At 50.4% G+C, this 19,748-nt stretch overlaps 1 protein-coding gene across 2 annotated transcripts in view; it reads left to right on the top strand.

Moving 5' to 3' along the window:
* Window positions 1–19,748, top strand: part of Znrf3 (zinc and ring finger 3) — a 137,166-nt gene that overhangs the window by 114,108 nt on the left and 3,310 nt on the right. For both annotated transcript variants that reach the window (XM_010603722.3, XM_010603723.2), the window contains exons 3-8: window positions 11,240–11,314; window positions 11,788–11,919; window positions 13,422–13,529; window positions 14,400–14,567; window positions 16,647–16,749; window positions 17,411–19,159. In XM_010603722.3, coding sequence (XP_010602024.1) covers window positions 11,240–11,314; window positions 11,788–11,919; window positions 13,422–13,529; window positions 14,400–14,567; window positions 16,647–16,749; window positions 17,411–19,159 — 2,335 coding nt within the window. The remainder of the gene's footprint in view (window positions 1–11,239; window positions 11,315–11,787; window positions 11,920–13,421; window positions 13,530–14,399; window positions 14,568–16,646; window positions 16,750–17,410; window positions 19,160–19,748) is intronic.

The raw sequence follows: 19,748 nt of genomic DNA on the forward strand, positions 1-19,748 counted from the left end.
ATCATCCCCGGGTAACTGAGTCTATACTAGGTACCTCCCAACAACTGTGAAAGTATGTCCTCATCAGCCCCACTGCACAGATGAGATAAACCAGAAGTTACTTTTCTCTCGTTGCTCAGACAAAATACCCAACACCCAAAGTTAAAGGAGAAAGCATTTATTTAGCTCACAGTTTATAGAGGTTTTAGCCCACAATTGGCTTCAAGGCAGACTGGCACATGGCAGAGGGGTGCTGCAGAGGAGAAACAGTGCATGGCCCCCACACAGCGGCAAAAGCAACAAGGAAACCTCCATGGCATCTTCCTGCAATCAGTTTAGTAATCACAGGCCGTTCATCCCAGCATCACACATTAGATTCAGCCACCTCTGAAGAAGCCACACGAGGCTTCGCGGGGGGGACAGCCAGACCCAAACCATAGCATATGTCCTCCTCAGCCCCACTGCGCAGATGAGGAAATGAGGCAGAAGAAGGTCATCATGTGCTCCCAGTCTCAGAGCTAGTAAGGCAGGCCAAGATTCTAACCCTAGCAGTATGAGGTACTGCTCCCCTCCCTGCCATTCTTCCATGACAGAGCTTTTAAAAGAAAAAAACCTGGCCCTCCAGCCTGGCGTCCTGCGGTCCCAGACTTTGAAGCTCTTATTCCTCAAGGCTCACGGCCACCTTGGTATGGGGTGTTAGCCAACTGATTGCCCCCAGATAAGAATAGTAAGGAGGGGACTCCTGTGACTGCCTTTTCCTAGAGGAAAGGATTTATTTGATTCTGTTGCTGTTATATAAATGATCTTGGTGTGGGGTTAAGGATAATAAAACACCATCGTTGTTAAACCTTACTGTGGTAATAGAAAGTCTCAGATAACGGGAGTCAACACAATAGGGTAAAAGAGGACCATTTTGAAACAGATCCTCAAGAAGTATAAAGGGTGAAGATGGTGCTGTTTGTAAGCTTGCAGTGGCTATAAGCCCTTAAATGAAATAGCCTCTGACTGAATGAATACACAGGAACTTTTGAGCTGCTAACCTAGACCAAAGTGGGGAAAATTTCCACCCTACCACCTCCCAGGGAGGGTGCAGTGTAACTATTTGAGCAACGTGACATTTGATGAGGGAAGTCTGAATGGGTAGGAGAAGAGCTATCTGGAATTTCCTTGTACAGGAAAGTATACATAATTACATAATCTGTTAATGCAGTACTTGGAGTTTCAGCATTCATATGTACATAGCTATATGCCTTTCCATCTTGATTTTAGAAGCTCTTGGGACTAAGTAAGTATTTCCCTGGCCTGGGATTATGGAGAGAGGCTCAGGTCAAATGTCAGGTCTGTGCTTCATGGTAGAGTGGCTACAGACAAGTTGTGTAACCTTGGAGCCTCCAGCTATAAAATGGGGACCAGTGACACCCCCCGGGCAGAGCTGCTGTGCAGGTGCATTTTCATAAGAAAGCACAGTACTGTGCCTTGTACAGTAGTAAGTGTTTTCCTTACTTCTTAGAACTTCACGCTTCTGGCCATTAGTGCCCTGGGACAAGGCTGGGGTGGAGTGTGCTTTAAGATTGAGCTTCTAAAGCTCCTGCCCTCAGGGTCAAGAGTCCAAGAGGAAGCCCCCTTTTAAACCACTCCTGGGACCCCCCCTCAAATTCCAAAATAGCCCGTGGTGAGTTCCACTTCTTGCAGCCCTCTGCCCTAGCGCCATCCCCCCGGGGGCGGGCTGCGATGGCAGCATCCCCCTGTACCTACGGAGGGTGGGTAGAGCTTGGCCTTGGGAGCAGGGGTGCTCGCTTGCATGTGCCTAGGCTCCTCCTCTTGGCACGTGGGCTGGGGGTCAACTGACCCCACACTGGCGAGGTCTATGAAGAACTCTGAAGAATTAGGCACGTCTCACCTGGAACCTAACCTCTGAGGCCTTGTGTTAATATAGAAGGGCAGGATTTGGGGATTCTGAAATACTTCCTTCGCCTCGTTCTAAATACAGTCATGGGTACCAGTTAGGTAGCTCTGGGCTCGTTCTACTAACCCAACTGCATTAGGACGTGGGCCCTAGAAAGGCCCTGGACACTCACACAGAGGCTCTGTGCAGTTTTGGGTTACATCAGTAGTTCTCTGCCCTACCTGAAGTTTAAAATTAACTGGAAAACAGAAAAATATCGCTACTGGGATTCCATTCCACAAACATCAAACTGTTATCTTCTACAGGTTGGTGGGGGGCCCAGTTGGCTCCTCAGTGGGCCCAAGGTCAGAACTAAGGCCATTGCCGAGAGCTGAGCCCTTAAAAAGGTTTTGTTATTCCCCGTCCCCACCACATACATGCTCTCCGAAAGAATGGCTTTAGGGTGTTCAGACTTTGCCGGTCCTGTCCTTGTTAAGCTTGATTCTGCCACCTAATTAACACTTGTTTATATTCATTAATTACCACAAGTCTTATTTGAAGTCTGTGGTTGCTGACTTTATAAGATTTGGCCTGAAGTGCGACTTTGGGAAACTCAACCCAAGATAACAGCTTCCAGGTTCTAAGTTTCTCTTCCAGGTACAGGCAGTTCTGTTAGTTTTTCCCTAACATTGGTACCGATGGAACCAGAGGAACCAGAGGGTGCGGACGGCTCTCCTGGGCTTTTGGTGCTCCTTGTCAGGTGTTAAAACAAAGAGGATCATTGTGTTTCTTGGAACTGAGCTAAAAGTCTGTGTTTCAGATTAAGATCTAGAGAAATGCATTTCCGTTTGACACCAAGTAGTTTCTGCTTGTGAGAAGGGTACCAACCTGTGTAGCATGCTCCCCGCCACCTCTGTGGATGCCTCTTCTTTTGTCTGTTCCTTTAATTAGGAAAAATTAAGTATTTTGAGAATAAATAACACCGTTTAAACTTAGGCAGCCTTAGCCACTAACCTAACCCCTGAATTCTCGCCGCTACATGTTTCCTAAGCATAATATTAACTGTGACTTAAAATGTACCCTCTTCCTTCTGGCGCTCAGAACCTGCAGCTGAGGGGAGCCTTTGGAGGTTTAATGACTTCACTTAAGGCGAGAAGGGTCTTCTCCGCCGGTAGGGAGGCCTATAGCCTGGTTTGGGGGGTACTTTCTTAGTGAGGGTTAGAGAGAGCCAGGTGAGAGCCCACCCCAAAGGCTGGCTCCTGGGTGGGGCAGGGAGCAGCAGACTAGGGAGTGGGGAGGTTGAGCTGAGGGGGAGGAGGAGCCCTGTGCGGGGGCTTGGAGGTGGGTGTTGGCCGCAGGGCCTCCGAGTTCTGAGCAGTGTTTGTGGCTTTGGTGCTTTGATCTCCTGCCAGGGAAACCTGGAAGGTCAGGCCAGGCTGCAACCAAGCTCTGGAGCAAGGAGCCAGAGGAGCAGGCAGAGCTGTGCCACCTCCCACCCTCACCTCCTACCCCGGGGAGCGACCCTGCCCATCTGGTGACCCAGGCTTCTGGCCACACCCTTCTTTATCCTTGGGGCTGTTTTTGTGTGTTGGTCTCCTTTAGGCAGTGGATTAGGGGCTCCCAAGTCCTACAAGTAAACTAGCAACCACCCCTACAAGTCTGGCTCCATACAGTTATACGTCCTGTATGTATTTGAAAACCAGCCCGTTCTTTAAGGCCCCCACCATACCCAAGAGCTGGGTCCACCTGGTGATTTGTGTCTGTTTTGCCTCCTCATTTCTAACACCCCCCTTCCTGGCACCAGGTCTTTCTCACCGGTTAGCAGTGTACTCCGGTGTGTGACTTCATTTCCTATGGAATGAAAGGTTTCTGTCGGAAAGCAGGCCCTTTGGTAAGACTGGCCTTGTAGGCCCCCGTGCCTGGTGTGAGTGCCCCGTGTGACTCATGCTGCAGGGAGTGGCAGCTGACCAGAATCTGCGAGCCTGGTGCCTGGGTGGTCACTACAAAGTGAAAAATTCGGGGAGGAGGAAAGGAGAGTGACAGGGCCGGGGTGGGCATAGAAGGACCCAGTGAGGCCGGCTCTTCGGGCTGGGGTAGGGCCTGCTGAAAACGTCCTGTGGGCCTTGGGCATGGCCAGTCTCGAATCTGGCTGGTTGGTGTCCATCAGTGCGAACAGTCCCTCACCCCTCCCTGCCCGCATGCGCAGGCTTAGCAGCAGCAGCAGCAGCAACAGCAACAAAAGCAGCGCTTGTGATTGCTGCGTTGTATTTCTGTAGTGTCTGGACTTGGGTGGACATGTCTTTCAAGCTAGAGCTTTGGTCTCTGGTTGCCCTAAATTAGGCCACCATTAAGGAGAGTTCTGAAGCAACGCAGAATCTTCATCCCCTGTGGAGAGAACAATCAGGGTCCTGCTTTCCTATGCTGGTTGCAGGATATGCCTTTCTAGGCCAAGAAAAGCCAGGTGCCCCTGCCCCATCTTTGTGTTTTATAATTCCGGAGACCCTTTACAGACCCTTTACACTGAACTATTTTTATTTTTTATTTTGAGGACAGGGTCTCACTAAGTCTCAGTTGCCCAGATTGGGCTTGAATTTGTGATGTACTTGCCTCACCCTCTCAGAGTACTGGGACTACAGGTGGGCACCACCACAACTCGCTTGGCTTCTTGGTACCAAAGGAGGCTTCGGTTCCTCCAGAGAGGAGGAAAAACACATTCTGTTGAGGGCTCAAGTTGCTTTTTTAAAGCTATGACCTCCAGAGATGAGCATGCCCAGAAACCTGGGCCTTGGCAAGGTCTACCACAGGCCACGTTGAGTGCCTCAGGTTGAGGCTGACCAGAGACAAAAATGCCTCCTTAAAGGTAATGACTAGTCAAAAACCCCATCAGCAAATAGAATAACAGAGTATAGTGTGGCTAATAAGAAGCCAAATCCTGAAAATCTGAAGTAGGAGGAATATTGAGTTTCAGGAAGATTGATTGATTGAGAGTTGACAGTGCAAGGAGATGATCATGTGGCCAGCAGGGAGTTGCAGTGGGTGCTGGGAGCAGCAGGGCACAGGCCTGTGATGTTCACCCCTGTGGTAAAAGCTGATCCCCTTAAGGTTCGGCAACAGACATTTCTTGGCCATCTACCAAGAGCCAGGCCCTTTGCCGGTTCCTGAGAATTCAGCCAGAAAGAAGCCTGACACACAGGCTGCCCTCTAGTGAGGGAAGGATTTGAAGTCAACAGTCATGGCGTGATGACGTGTGTGTGCTGCAGTGTAGAACCAGAAGGAAGGCAGCAGGAAATCCCACCTGTGGGAATAACACCCCACTCTGGCTGAAGGGACGTTAGAAGAGGTTAAGAGGAGCTGTGGGCGAGGTGTAGTACGTGCTCAGAGAATTAACAGGAGAGGAGTGCATTGTGGTGAGAGAAAGAGTCGGAGTGGCGAGTTTGGAAGCAAGTAAGTAGAGGGAGCTCAGCTCTAGCACCAAGAGCAGGGCAGCGATGGTTGAGGAGAACAGGCAGGTCAGATCCATGATTTAGAAAGATCCGTCTGCTGCACTGGGGGCTTTGTGGGCTGGGAGTCCCCAAGGAAGAATGTGGTTGTGACTCACAGGTTGCAGGATGACAGCAATGGAGACAGAAAAACAATGCATGGGTTTGGAAGACTGAATCAGTATAACTTGGCAAACATTTAAGTGCAGGGGCAAGGGCAAAAAACTGTGATTTTTTTTTTATTTTAACTTGGCTGGGAGGGCAAGGCACATCTGTTTGAGAATGAAATCCAAGTTGTAGAAAAGTAAGGATCGTTTGAAGGGTAGGTCCGCGGTAAGGGCCCTTGCACCCACATTGTCCTGAGCAAGAAATGGCCCCAGAGATATCCAGGACAGTGTACTCTGCTCTGGAAATAGCTGGAGCAGAGAGGCAGAACGCTTCAAGTCATGGGAACCAAGCCCTGGAATTCCAGTGCCATGATTCCACACAGTCGTGACTTTTGCTTCCTCTGGTCAAGCTGCTGGTTTGTCCGAGAGCCCCATGTGAATGTTTACTTGGATAAAAAGGGATCAGTTCTGCTGAGTGTGGTGGTTTCATGGTATTGGGGATTAAACCCAGGACTTTTGGACCAAGCACACCTGTAATCCCAACACTTGGGAGGTAGAGTCAGGAGGATCACCATAAATTCAAGGCCATGGTGTGTGTAGTGTGGACTGCATAGTGTGAGTTTGAGACCAGCCTGGACTATGTAATGGGACCCTATCTAAAAACAAAGTACCCAAAACTCCTATAAACTAGAATAGCCCAAATATCTGGGGGAAAATAACACATGAACAAGTAAATTATAGAACATGAAGTCTATACCAAAACAGTAAAAATATTTACAGGATTTGAGGATATAGCTCAGTGGTAGAGCACTTGCCTAGCATGTGCAATGCCTTAGGTTCTATCCCCCACACTAGAAAAAAATTACAAAGGATTTTTAATAACGTGTTGGAAGCTTATAAGCATTTAGAAAAAAGCAGAGTGCAAGATTATATTGATTATAGACCAAAAAAGTCTACTTACAGCCCCCATATATCATAACTTTCCCCTAAGAGGTCAAAAACACATGTCTTCATATTAGTTCTAAAAATCAAACTTCCTTGGTTATCCTATGATTAGTAATAGGGGACATAGGAAAATTTCTGCCATCTTTTAGGTTATTTCCTATTAAGACTGTATTCTGTCTACGTATTCCTACTGTAAAGGTTAGGGACTGGGGACATTGTATCCCTCGCTTGACAGAGGGACAGGTAAACAAACAAAAAAGGAGCTCAGAGGCTCCGGGGAGGAGAAGGTGTTGGGTGGGTCTGAGCCCCAAACCAAGTCTGGGTATTACTACATCCAGCAGGGAGAAAGTCAGATCCATTCCTAAGTGGAATTCCTTGGTGTTTCTCTTTCTGTTTCCCTTTCCACCCCCCGTTTTTTTTCATGGTATTGAAGATTTAAACCCAGGACTGTTTGACCAGGCTACACCACCCCCTCTTTTTGAGACAGGGTCTCACTAAGCTTGCCTGTACTAGATTCAAACTTGCAATCCTCTTGTCTCAGCCTCCCAGAGTGCTGGAATTACAGGCGTGCATCGCCACTCCTGTTGAATTATCCTAGGGGTGATAAATTCCAACTCGGTGGAGCCCCGTATACTAAGGGTTCAGTGTGTGTGCTTTGCAAAATGTAATTGTAAGGATGCAGATGTTTGCTCTTTTGTTGCTTGGCTTAGTGGCTGTGGATATTGTCTAGCCTCAGGTCCTACAGCCTTGGAAAGGTAAATAAAGGACCATAACAACCTTGTATTTAGCATTCTGCCCCCAGGCTTCTTTCGGGACTCCCAAGACTGGTCCCACCTGCCTTCCCTGCAAAGCTGATAAAAGGATGCGAACATAATTGTGGAAAGGGCCTGCTAAGGCCATGCAGGCAGAGTCTTTGGCTGGCTGCTTCTTGAGCTTTATCAAGACGTTACACCTCTTTTCTGTTGTCACACCTTCTCTTGCTCTTCCTTCTACTCTGGTTTATGCAGTTTTAAGGCTATTAGTGTTACCCAGTTTACCAGTGACTTTACCTAGCCACCTACCAAGTTGCATCCTTTGCATTCTTCCTTTTATTTTTATTTAATTTTTTAAAACTTATTTATTTATTTGTTTGTTTGTTTGTTTATGGTTTTTTGAGACGGGGTCTCACTATGTAGTTGAAACTGACCTGGCTGGAACTCACTATGTAGCCCAGGCTGGTCTGGGACTCACAGTGATCCTCCTGCCTCAGCCTCCCGAGTGCTGGGATTACAGGCATGTGCACCACCACACCCGGCTGTATTCTTCCTTTTGAAGAGCCTTATTTGAGAGTTTTGGATACTGTGTGACACTATAAAAATGATTTCTGGTGGTCACATGACTGGTATTTGGTGTAATAAATTCAGTGTTTAAATCTTTTAAAAAATTAATGCAATAGGTCTGGGAATTTAGCTCAGAGGTTCCGCCGCCTCCCTTGCAAGCACAAGGACCTAAGTTTGATCCCAAGTACCCCAAATTATTACAGTAAAGACACTGCTGTCAACCTCCCTCAGAATGATCCCCTTCACTTGGAATACACTCCCTGTCCCACTGTTGCTGCCACTTTCCGAAGCAGTTTCAGAAGTCCTCTTCCGTGAGTGTCTTTAGTTTTGCTATTGCGGCTGCCTCAATGTCCTGAATCAATTCTAAAAGTTTACCTTCCGTTGTTCGTTTTGACTTTGGGGAAGAGCCGGAAGTCACTCGTTGCTAGATCTGGTTAATAATGTGATGTTTCCGTGAGCCTGCCTTTCCATTGGATGGTGCTTGGTGACAGCATTCGCCATATTTTTATGAAAATTTGTTCATAGAATTTGCCACAAGTTTTCAAACTGAAAATGTGGGTCAGGTGGGACAGTGTGACTAACTAGTGTTCTGTACTTCTTAATTCGCTTTGGGAACGATAGAATAGAGGTGTCATCTTCTGAATATAGGCTATCCGTCGCCTATTTTAAATCCTAAGCCGAGTCCTAACAGGCAACTTCCCAGTAGGTTCCTGGGTTGACTCCCTGCCTATCCAGTCCTGGCATGTGCAGGAAGTACAAATTTACTTTAATAGCAGCTTACATTCAATGTAATTTTTAAAGTAAACTGACTGTGAGAATTATTTTCTTAAATATAGAATTTGTCCTTGGATTCCGTACATGACCCTGCTTGAGGTGTTTTTAAAGTCAAGCAGCAAATGGAATTTAAATCCATTCTCCACCTGTTTTAAAGAGTTCTATGGGGCTGGGATGTAGCTCGGCTAGCACACCTCCCTAGCATGCGCAGGCCCTGGGTTCAAACCCCATCACTTCCAAAGAAAGAGGCTCTGATGCTAGTCCCAAATGGGTTGTGCCTCATCGGGAGCTTCCGGGTGCTTCAGACTTCCACATTCTTGGGAAGCAGGGGAGCCTAGGACCCTGAGAGAGGCTGCCTGGCTGTGTGGCTTCCTTGAGGCACATTCCCAGGAAGGTATCTTTGCCCCACGTCCTTTGCAGCCTTTCATCCAGCAGCTGGCAGACTCCCTAGATGCACCGGGCATCAAAGCGGGAGGTGCTCCCCTTCGGGACCCATCAGAACACGCTTCCTGCAGGTGCTGTGTGATATGCCTGATCATGGTTTGAGAGCCAAAGAGAGGATGAGTCCGTTTATTTCTTTGTGTGTGAAAGAATTTGTGAAGAAGACCTGAGCAAAAAGCACAAGCACTTACTCATTATTACCTCTGCAGTCCACAAGCTGTTGTCCCAGGCAGAGGTCTGTGGGCCTAACGGTTTTAAGGGAGAGGCCAGGCGTGGTGGTGCATGCCTGTAGTCCTACCACTCGGGAGGCTGAGGCAAGGGGGTTGCCGTGTTTTTTGGGTTTTGTTTTTTTGTTTTTGTTGTTGTTTTGTACCAGGGATCGAACTTGGGAACTTGTGCTTGCGGGGCAGGCAGCAAAACCACTAAGCTAAATCCCCAGCCCTGACTGCTGAAAATTTGAAGCCAGCCAGGGCTGCATAGCGAGAACCTGCCTTAAAAAAAACAAACCAAAGCAAAAGATCTTAAGGGAGAAAGAAAGCAGTGCCACCTTACCTCTTTCTCAGCTGTGCCACCCATGTCCTTGCCAGAGGGAAGTGACAGGGCCATTGCAACTCTGCGTACCCTGGGTTCTTAGTTGAACGGCCAAGACCGCGAAGTGGGAGAGACACCACCCATCACAGTGCCATAGTTCTCTCCTTTTACAAGTGAGGAGACGGGCAAAGATAAGGAAAGAAATGCAGTAACGTGTCCAAGAATGACTCCTAGGATTCATTCCTGCCTCTTGGTGTACTCTGGTGATGAAACAGACTTTGAATACATTCAGTCTCAATTAAAAAAAAATAAAAGAGCATTGCACCCAGATGTCAAGGGCTTCTTGACCTGCTAAGGCTCATGCTGTGCCCTCAGGATGTCTCTGAAGCTGGTTTTGCAGTTGGTGCTGCTTACAGGGACATAGTTTAAACGCTGTGGGACGAGACTGCCCTCTAGTGGGCCAGGAGCGTCATTGGTCTAGCCAGGCTCTTGTCCGTTGCGCTTTCTCGCTCGCATCCATAGTGTGGTAATTCCTGTGGAAAGAAGTCAGATTTTCTCAAGCATTTGGGCCCACAGTGACCCTGGTGACCTCCTAGGCACTAGCCATCATTTTCCATCATGTGGCGTGCCAGTTTTGGGGTTTGTTCTCCCCACATTCAGGGAATCATCTCCCTAACAAGATTCAGACTCCCAAAAGTAAAGGTCTGCTTACGTCTTTCCCTTCCACAGCTTCCACCCTGTTGCTCACTGAGCTGGACATAAAATTAGCAGGTTCATTAGGGAAGGAACCCCACGCTCCCATCCCTCAGGAAAACAACCTGTCCCTTCCCATTTGTTTTCGAACCTCCTAACTGCATCTCTCTGATCTGGAGTTCCACAAGTGGTTGAATCATTTGACTCCCTCGGAAAGCTTATAGAACTCAGTTTCCTGGGCCTGACTCCAGCCCTGCTGAATCAGTCTCTGTGGTTTGAGCCAGGAAATCTGCTTTTACAAACTTCCCAAGTGGTTTTTGATGTGCAGCCAGGTTTGGCAGCCAAGTGCTCTAAATCCCCATTTACAATTATTTCTTGTAGGTTTTCCCCCACCCATAGCGTTTCCAAAGGTCTTCAGCTTGTGTCACTTACTAAGGTTGACCATTTAGAGGTTCATTCAGAGATAGTCGACGTAGTAGTCTAACTAGATGACATGGGTTAGAAAAAAGGACCATAAGAGGTGAATGAAAGGCATTTGTCTTGGTTGCCAGGGGCTCTGTGTTTTGTTTTGTTTTGTTTTTTGTGGTGCTGGGGATCGAACTCGGGTCCTTGCGCTTGCGAGGCAGGCCACCAAACCACTGAGCTAAATCCCCAGCCCCAGACTGGGGATCGCTCGGGTCCTTGCGCTTGCGAGGCAGGCCACCAAACCACTGAGCTAAATCCCCAGCCCCAGGGGCTCTGTGTTCATAACAGAAAATACTAAAGCCATCATTTCTGTGCTGACTAGATCTGTAGTTTATTTTTAATGTTTGGGCTGATTAGGGAAACAGGTTTATTGAGTAACCAGTTACCTATTCCTGCTTATTCTAACTCATCTGCTTCTTGGATAACATACAAAGTAGGTGGTATTGTCTCCTTTTTGACAGATGACAACGTTGAGGCTTAGGAAAGTTGGGTAATTTGCACAAAGTCACACAGGAGTGTTGCTGTCAGCTTCTGCATTTGCGCACAGGCTTGATCTCTAAGGCCAATACTGGGAAAGTAAGAGGACCAAAGTTGTCAGCCTGCTCTTTTTCACTCCTCCAGGCCAAGCGAGCAGTACAGCGGGGAGCTACTGCAGTCATCTTTGATGTATCTGAAAACCCAGAAGCCATTGACCAGGTAAACCTATACCATTCTTGCAGTGTCCCTGAGAGAGGGTTACTTCTTTTACCTGGCTTGGCTAGTCACAGTCATGTCACCCCAAGTTAGAGCCTTTGCCCTTGTGTGCTGAAGTAAGATGTCTGTGTTTGGAGAGCAACCCGAGGGAGCTGTACTGGAGGAGTTCAGAGCCAGGGAGTTGGGAATTGGGGACATTTTCAAAGATCCTGCCGGGCCAACCTATCCTCACCCTTATCCTTGCTCTTCTGGGGACCTCCGGCCTAGAATGCTTAAAGATTTCAGAGATTTTCAGACCAGGATTTGGTGTTCTTTCCCTTAGACCTTTTTCGTTTTCTCGTGGTCCCCTAGCCCCTCCACTGCTTGGCGGTCAAACCCAGGACGAGCACTCTACCACGGAGCTACATTCCCAGCCCACTCTCTGTCTTGCTTTGTAAAGTAAGCGCGTCTTTTAACCAGAGCTCTCTCTTCCTCAGCTAAACCAAGGCTCAGAAGATCCACTCAAGAGGCCAGTGGTGTATGTGAAGGGTGCAGATGCTATCAAGTTGATGAACATTGTCAACAAGCAGAAAGTGGCTCGAGCAAGGATCCAGCACCGCCCACCTCGAGTGAGTGTGCAAGCTGGCCAGCCCAGGCCCAGCGGTTTCCTGCCACTCTCTGTGCCTGTGTTTCCTTTAGGCTTTGGGCTTTGGTTCTTGACATCTTTCTGTCTAAAATGCTAGTGGGCACAAGCCAGGAAGAAGTTTCAGCTGTATTCCTTTTTGATGAGTCTGAAAACAGACGTACCAGATATAGGTCCCTTGTGCTACGAGGTCCACGTCTGGTCTCTTCCACCTGGCGTTCTTCTGAGTAGCCTCCCACTCGTCCTTCTCTCCTGTCCTGTCTCCCCGAGGGTCACACTGAGGAGAACTGAGGTAGGCTCAGCATCTGGCTTCCTGTGTCCCGGTCCTTCCGTGTGACCGAGTCACTGCGCTGCTTCTTCCTGGAGGGCAGATTACTTTATCAAGACTTCCCAGCTCACAGATGAGCCTAGAAAAGTTAGCTCTCAGCTGGGATTGACTCCCACAGATGAGCAGTAGTCCTTAGGGTTCTATTCAGCGTGTTTAAGGGACACTGCTGGCCATGAAGCGTCCTCTGTCGACTTTTCCCCAACCTTGGGCCGAAGGATTCTGGGAACCTGCAGCTGGCGCCCCATCCTCCTAGAGTTATTTCCTCCTCCCAATAGTGAAATGTTCACGTGTTGAGTGGTTCTGTCACATGCGTGAAGTGTCTGAATACGCATACCATCCTAGCATCTGACTAGCAAAGCTCTGTTCCTGTTGACTAAATGCGGCATCCTCGGTGAGACAGCTTTGGGCCTTGAGGCCGTGTGCTAGTGTGCTGTGAGGAAAAAGGCAAGAACTAAAACTGGAGGGGGAGTTGCAGAACTGACTTGCTGGCCTCTTTTTAAAGGAAAAAAAAAAACACTTTGGTAAATATGATTCATTGTAGTGGAAGCTGATATTTGTGAAAGCACCACACAATTTTCTGAGTTGTTGTAAACCGTTAATTACATGGTTCGTAATCACTATTCCCTCAAAACATGGTACTCACTCCTTTGTACCATAAATGCGATTATTTGTGTTTGTTTGGAAAGGCCTGTGCTATTCCATGGGGGCCTAGGCTGTTTTTGTTTTGTTTTGTTTTGTTTTGTTTTTTATTTTTTGACACAGGTCTCACTATGTAGTTCAAGCTAGCTTTGAAGTCACTATGTAGCTCAAGGTAGCCTCAAAACTCACAACGATCCTCCAGCCTCAGCCTCCCAAGTACTGGTATTTTGTAGGTGTGTACCACCAAGCTCAAGGCCAGGCTTTTTGAGTAGAATTCCCTTGGCTATTAGGAGTTCTGGCTAAAACCACCGCAGGCCTCCCCCCAGCAAGTCCAGAGCACGACCTGGGCCTAGAGAACATGGCTGTGTTTACATGAGCTGAGCCCTAGGAGTTTACAGCACACGGAGGGGACCCTCACCCCACTCAGCCCATCCTTGTCCCAGCTAGGGCCAACAGCCCATATGTGCCCATTGCCACGCTAGAGAGTGGCTGAGATTAATTATGTTTGTGTTCTGTTCCAGCAACCCATCGAGTACTTCGACATGGGCATGTTCCTGGCTTTCTTTGTGCTCGTCTCCTTAGCCTCCCTCATCTTCCTTGTCAGAATCAAGCTGAATCAGCGACGTCAGGTAATCCCGAAAGCAGCTCCAGAATATCGACCTGGTTGTGTTGAGCCGGTGAGAGTCAGGGCTCTGATCGGCCCACTGTTTGTGGGCCTTAGTGCCCCACCAGTCTGCCCTGTTTCTTTAGTGTTCCAGAAGGCCAGGCCTTTTGTAGATTGCAGATAATTTATCAGAAGAAATGTTTAAATAAATGTTCCTGTGGAGCCCTACTGCCGCCCTTCTCAGACAGACCTGAGCCCTAGAGCACCTGAGAGCCTGGTGGAATGAAGATTCTCAGGCTCCACGCGAGCCTCCTAAATCCAGTCTGCATCTGCTAAGCCCTCTGGGTGATTCTGGATACACAGAGTAGCACAGTAGTGCTCCAGCCAGCACACCACTGTGTACTTACACGAAAGAGATTTGTGGACAGAGTGTAGTGAGAGGGTGAGCGGGAAGCGGACTCCGAGACAGTGGTACTGTGACGTCTCGGGAGAGACGGTAGGAGAAATGCTTACGTTCTCATGAGGCTTCCAGGGCCACCCCCACAGAACAGGGCCGGCTGATGTTACCCGCCGCTTCCTATGTACCATTGTCTCATTTACCCTCACAGCTTCCTTCAGCATCCACGGGGTGAACCTTCGGTGGCGAGCAGGGTCTCACAGAATCGGGAAGTCGTAGGGCCAAGTAATTGGAGGAAACTGGGGAAAGCCTGGGCTGATGTCATGGGTGCTCTAGGGGCCTGGAAAAAACACGCTATGGCAGTCTGAATTTCAAGTGATGTCTCAAAAATCTGTTCTGAATAGTGTTTGTCCCAGCACATCAAGTGCCACGGCACTGGAGTTGACAACGGCTGTTAACATGTGCCACACTTTAACACTGACCATGTCCTGCATGCAGAATTCCATGAACAGGCTGGCCGTGCAGGCTCTAGAGAAGATGGAAACCAGAAAGTTCAACTCTAAGAGCAAGGGGCGCCGGGAGGGGAGCTGCGGGGCCCTGGACACCCTCAGCAGCAGCTCCACATCTGACTGTGCCATCTGCCTGGAGAAGTACACCGATGGAGAGGTAGAGCCGGAGGCAGGGCCTGTCGTGGGTGGGCAGGAGGTAGACGGAGCAGCAGAGGCGCCCAGAGCCATAGTCCTTCCCCTCAGCCTTGCAGGTGCGGTAGGGTTTACTGTGGATGGCCTGGGGTATTCCCACTACTTCTCTGGGGACTGGGGCGGGGGCCAAAACACTTTCCATGGAACACACTGCAGGTGACTTCAAAAGTTGACTGAAAATATATATGCCACAAAATGTCTGGTTTTGGGGACATTTACATTTGTTGACTATTTTCGAATTGCTCTTCTGAAAACTCTAGTAGTTGGTATATTTTTCTTTCAAAGAGATGTGGGATTTGACACACACACACACACACACACACACACACACACACACACACCCTCGCCATACTCTTTATTTTCCATCAGAAAAATGGCAAGAATAGGACCATAAACAGCATAGCTTCTCCACCAGAATCACCTGTGGGTAACATTTTGCCTGCTACCTTTGCTTAATCCGTGTCTGGATACACGCGTCCATAGATACGGTTTTGAAGAACAAGGAGCAAACCACTTGAGAATTTTAGGCATTTGATAAAACTGTTCCACTGCTTTTGGGGGAAGTACTGGGGATCAAACTCAGGACTTTGCACTTGCCAGGCAGGCACTGTGCCACTAAACTACATCCCAGCCCAGTTCCACTGGTTGTTTGTTTGTTTGTTTGTTTTGGTTTTTTGAGACAGGGTCTCACTGTATAGTTGAGACTGACCTGGAACTCACTATGTAGCCCAGGCTGGTCTCGAACTCACAGTGATCCTCCTGCCTCAGCCTCCCAAGTGCTGGGGTTACAGGCATGCGCCACCATGCCCGGCCTCCACTGCTTTTTAAAGTGTTGAATGAAAGCACATTTGTACAGAAGCCTTTGTAGTAGTAGATTCTCGCATAGTCTATGGGGTACAGACTACCGTGGCTGTAAACCCAGCCCAGGCAGTCTGACTGTGAACTTGGAGAAATGCCTTCATTCTCTTTCTACACCTGTGACACGGGCTTGGTCCTGACCAGCATCCCAGGTGGTCACAGAAGTTAGGTAAGCAAATGCAGATAGATCTCTTGACACCCTATCAGGCACAGTGTTAGGTATTGATTTCAATGTCACTCTCCTGGACTGGTCGGAAAATGAAAAGGCAAAGTAAAATTAGAACATTCAAAGGATGCTTTGGCTTGGGGACTTCGCAGGTGGTTCTGCCCCAGAAAAACCAGCACCATCTGTGTAGGTCCAGTGACAGAGGGGACCGGAGAATTTGCTGCCCCTTTGCCACCTTCCCTATCAATCACAAGTCCCGGGCATCTTTTCTTTTCTTTTTTTTCTTTTCGTTTTTTTATTCATCTCCATTAGCACAACTTAGAGGCAAACCCCCACTCCACCCCAAGACGTGCATAATATCTTGGGATGTTCCTAGCTTTCTCCTTCTCTCCACACCCGCAGCCTTCATAGCCTCGTAGTACAAGGCTGTAGTCTTTGCTGTGTGAAGGTGTGAGTGTGCATGCCCTGCACCTCCCTCAGAGTGAGCTCCACGTGCTCCCGCTCCTTTAACGCCGAGGACTGACTGGGGCAGATGAGTGGACAGTTTTCTTCTCTGTAGAACCTATCTGTGGGCCCTACCTCAGGGAATGGAGCTGACCTGTAGTTGGAAGTTTGGAGATGAGTGGGAAGTGTGTTAAGTCAGCTTTCCATTACTGTAACAAAAGCCTGAAGTAACTTAGAAAAGGCTTACTTGGGCTTACGGTTGTAGAGGTCTCAGACAGTGACCAGCTGGCCCCTGTTGCTTTGCGTCTCTGCTGAAGCAGCACATCATGGCAGGAGCACACGGTGGAGAAAAAAGGGAAAGAGGAGCCTGGGACCCCCAAGCTCCCTCAAGGGCACATTTCCAGTGACCTCCAGCTTTTAACACCGGGGCTTTTGAGGTAGACTTAATCTCCAAACTCGACAGGAAGTCATCAGTCCATATCGGGCTCTGCAGAGGGAAGCGGGTATGGGGCTGAAGGCAGAACTGCCCTCCTCTGCCCCCATACCCTCTCTTAAGGCTCCGTCCCCTCTCTCTAGGAGCTGCGAGTTATTCCCTGTACTCACCGATTCCACAGGAAATGCGTGGACCCTTGGCTGCTGCAGCACCACACCTGCCCCCACTGTCGGCACAACATCATAGGTAATTGTCACTTAGCTCAGTCATCGCTGAGACTCACATCAGAGAACACTGGCTCAGGAGCTGCAGCACCACCAGAGCATGGCCTCCTGGACTTGGAGGCCTGGCGGCCATGGAGGTTGACGTTAAGAGTCACTGTAAGGGCCCTTGGGGTGTAGCTCAGAGATGGAGGATGTGTCTAAGCATACTCAGGGCCGTGGGTTCTATCTCTCGTACCACCCAAAAAGAAAAGACAAATCGCCTCGAGTTTACATTCAGGCTTCATGTTAAACGGGAAAGTGAGCTTTCCCTGCCTCTCCGTGCCTGAAGCCTCCAGTCTCCTTCAAGGGATGACATCAGCTGTGCCTACCCATGCGCAGGCACAGGGGTCGTTCCCGAGGGCCGTAATAGGTGATGGGCGACGTGAGATGCTGCTCCTGTGTTCCTGTGTTACGGGGCAGGGCAGGAGGCACCATCGTCTTTGTACCCCTTCGCGGGGCCCTCACGAAGGTAACCGTCTTCAGAGAGGCAGTCGTCCTCCTGCCAGCATAACTGAGCTCGATGACAGCTCGAGTGCGGTAGGCAGTAAGTATAGGCACCCTGGCCAGTGGTCCTCTCTCACCCCTCGGACTTTGGCACCGGGACACTTGGCCTCGTTTACCTTGTTTCCTCCACCTTTCTCCAGAACAAAAGGGAAGCCCAGGTGCCGTGTGTGTGGAGTCGGGCAACCTCGCACGTAGTCGGCAGCAGCGGGTGACCTTGCCAGTACATTACCCTGGTCGCGTGCACAGGACCAACGCCATCCCGGCCTACCCCACACGGACAAGCATGGACTCCCACGGGAACCCCGTTACGCTGCTGTCCGTGGACCGGCATGGGGAGCAGAGCCTCTATCCTCCGCAGACCCCCGCCTACATCCGAGGCTACCCACCCCTGCACCTGGACCACACCCTGGCTACTCACCACTGCGGCCTGGAGCACCGGGCCTACTCGCCAGCCCACCCCTTCCGCAGGCCCAAGTTCAGCAGCCGCAGCTTCTCCAAGGCAGCTTGCTTCTCCCAGTATGAGACCATGTATCAACACTACTACTTCCAGGGCCTCAGCTACCCGGAGCAGGAGGGCCAGACCCCGCCCGGCCTCCCGCCCAGGGGCCCGTCCCGTGTCTTCCCGTCCACCGGAGGCGGCAGCCTTCTCTTCCCCACTGTGGTGCACATGGTCCCGCCCTCCCACCTGGAGAGTGGCAGCGCGTCCAGCTTCAGCTGTTACCATGGCCACCGCTCCGTGTGCAGTGGCTACCTGGCCGACTGCCCGGGTAGTGACAGCAGCAGCAGTTGTGGCCAGTGCCACTGCTCCTCCAGCGACTCTGTGGTGGACTGCACTGAGGTCAGCAACCAGGGCGTGTACGGCAGCTGCTCCACTGTCCGCAGCTCCCTCAGCAGTGACTACGACCCCTTCATCTACCGCAGCCGGAGTCCCTGTCACACCAGTGAGGCAGGGGCTTCAGGCAGCTCAAGCCGAGGGCCTGCCGCGTGCCTTGAGGGCTCCCTACCGGCCGAGGAGCTCCTGGCAGCACATGGTCCTGGTGCTGGAAAGGGAGAGCCATGGCCAGGCCCTGCCTCTCCCTCAGGGGACCACTTGTCTACGTGTAGCCTGGAGATGAACTATAGCAGCAGCTCCTCCCTGGAGCACAGGGGGCCTGCTAGCTCTACCTCAGACGTGGGGCTTGAGGCTTCTCCCGGGGCCGCCCTGGACCTCAGGAGGACCCGGAAAGGGGGTCGAGAGGGGCCGTCGTGTGTCTGCTGCCGTGAGCCTCAGCCCTTTGCCCTGGGGCCTGGAGCGGGAGCAGCTGGCAATGGCAGCACCTTGTTCCTGAGCGCCCCCCTCCATGAGGGCTGCAGCCACACGGGAGGGGAGCGACAGCCAGGAAGTTCCCAGGGCCTGTATGGCCTTCACCCAGACCACTCGCCCAGGATAGACGGGGTGAAGTATGAGGGCCCGCCTTGCTGCTTCTATGAAGAGAAGCAAGTGGCCCGTGGTGGTGGAGGGGGCAGCGGCTGCTTTACTGAGGACTACTCGGTGACCGTGCAGTACACGCTTGCAGAAGAGCCCCCTCCCAGCTGCTGCCCAGGGGCCCAAGACCTGAGCCAGCGCATCCCCATCATTCCAGAGGATGCAGACTGTGACGTGGGCCTGCCTCCAGACTGCCGAGGGACTCGCAGCCTCAGCCCCTGGGGTGGGACGCTGGGCCTGGATGCCCTGCGGCCCCACAGGGGCTTGGGAACAGCCCAGGAAGAGGAGCAGTTTCCGTGCTCCCAGGCTGATGTGCGGCTGCGGGCTGGCTGTCTTCCAGAAGGGGCAGGTGCCACCAGGGCCAGCCTCCCTGGTGCCCCCCAGGACACTCAGGAGTCCAACACCCCAGGTGCTGAGGCTGCAGGTAAGAGCAGTCATTCCATGGGAGGCCTTCTCCTCAGTCCTTTTTCCTCCATGCCCTTAGTTTTAAACACTGTCTGTCCCTGCTAATGTATGCTGGTCCCCTTTCATACCCACTGAGCCTGTTTTCATGATCCTTCAGTCTCTATCTTGCAAGCCTCACAAGCACCCTGCCCTGTCACGTCCACAGCAGCCCTCATCCCCAGAAGTACAGCTCAAACATACCAGCTTTTTCCCTCCCCTACTCCCACCCCTACCCCCACCACAGTCATTATTTCAGCCCTTTTCCTCTCCAGGCAAAGACAGAAAAGTCTCCTGTCTTGGGGCTTGCCATCTCTTCTACTTGAGAGGCAGAGTGGCCATTTTCAAAACAAAAGTTGATGTCTTTATACTTTAAAGCCTTTTAATGATTTGTTATTATCTATACTGTTTAAAATGTGAACTGAAGCCAGGTGTGGTGGCGCACACCTGTAATCCCAATACTTGGGAGGCTGAGGCAGGAGGCTTGCTCCAAGTTTGAGGCCAGCCTGGGCTACATAATGAGTTCAAGGCCAGCCTGAAATACATAGGTGGTAGACTGTTTCTCAAAAAAC

The sequence above is a fragment of the Fukomys damarensis genome, unplaced genomic scaffold (genome assembly GCF_012274545.1).
Source record: "Fukomys damarensis isolate Sample0158 unplaced genomic scaffold, DMR_v1.0_HiC HiC_scaffold_12, whole genome shotgun sequence".
Lineage (NCBI taxonomy): Eukaryota > Metazoa > Chordata > Mammalia > Rodentia > Bathyergidae > Fukomys > Fukomys damarensis.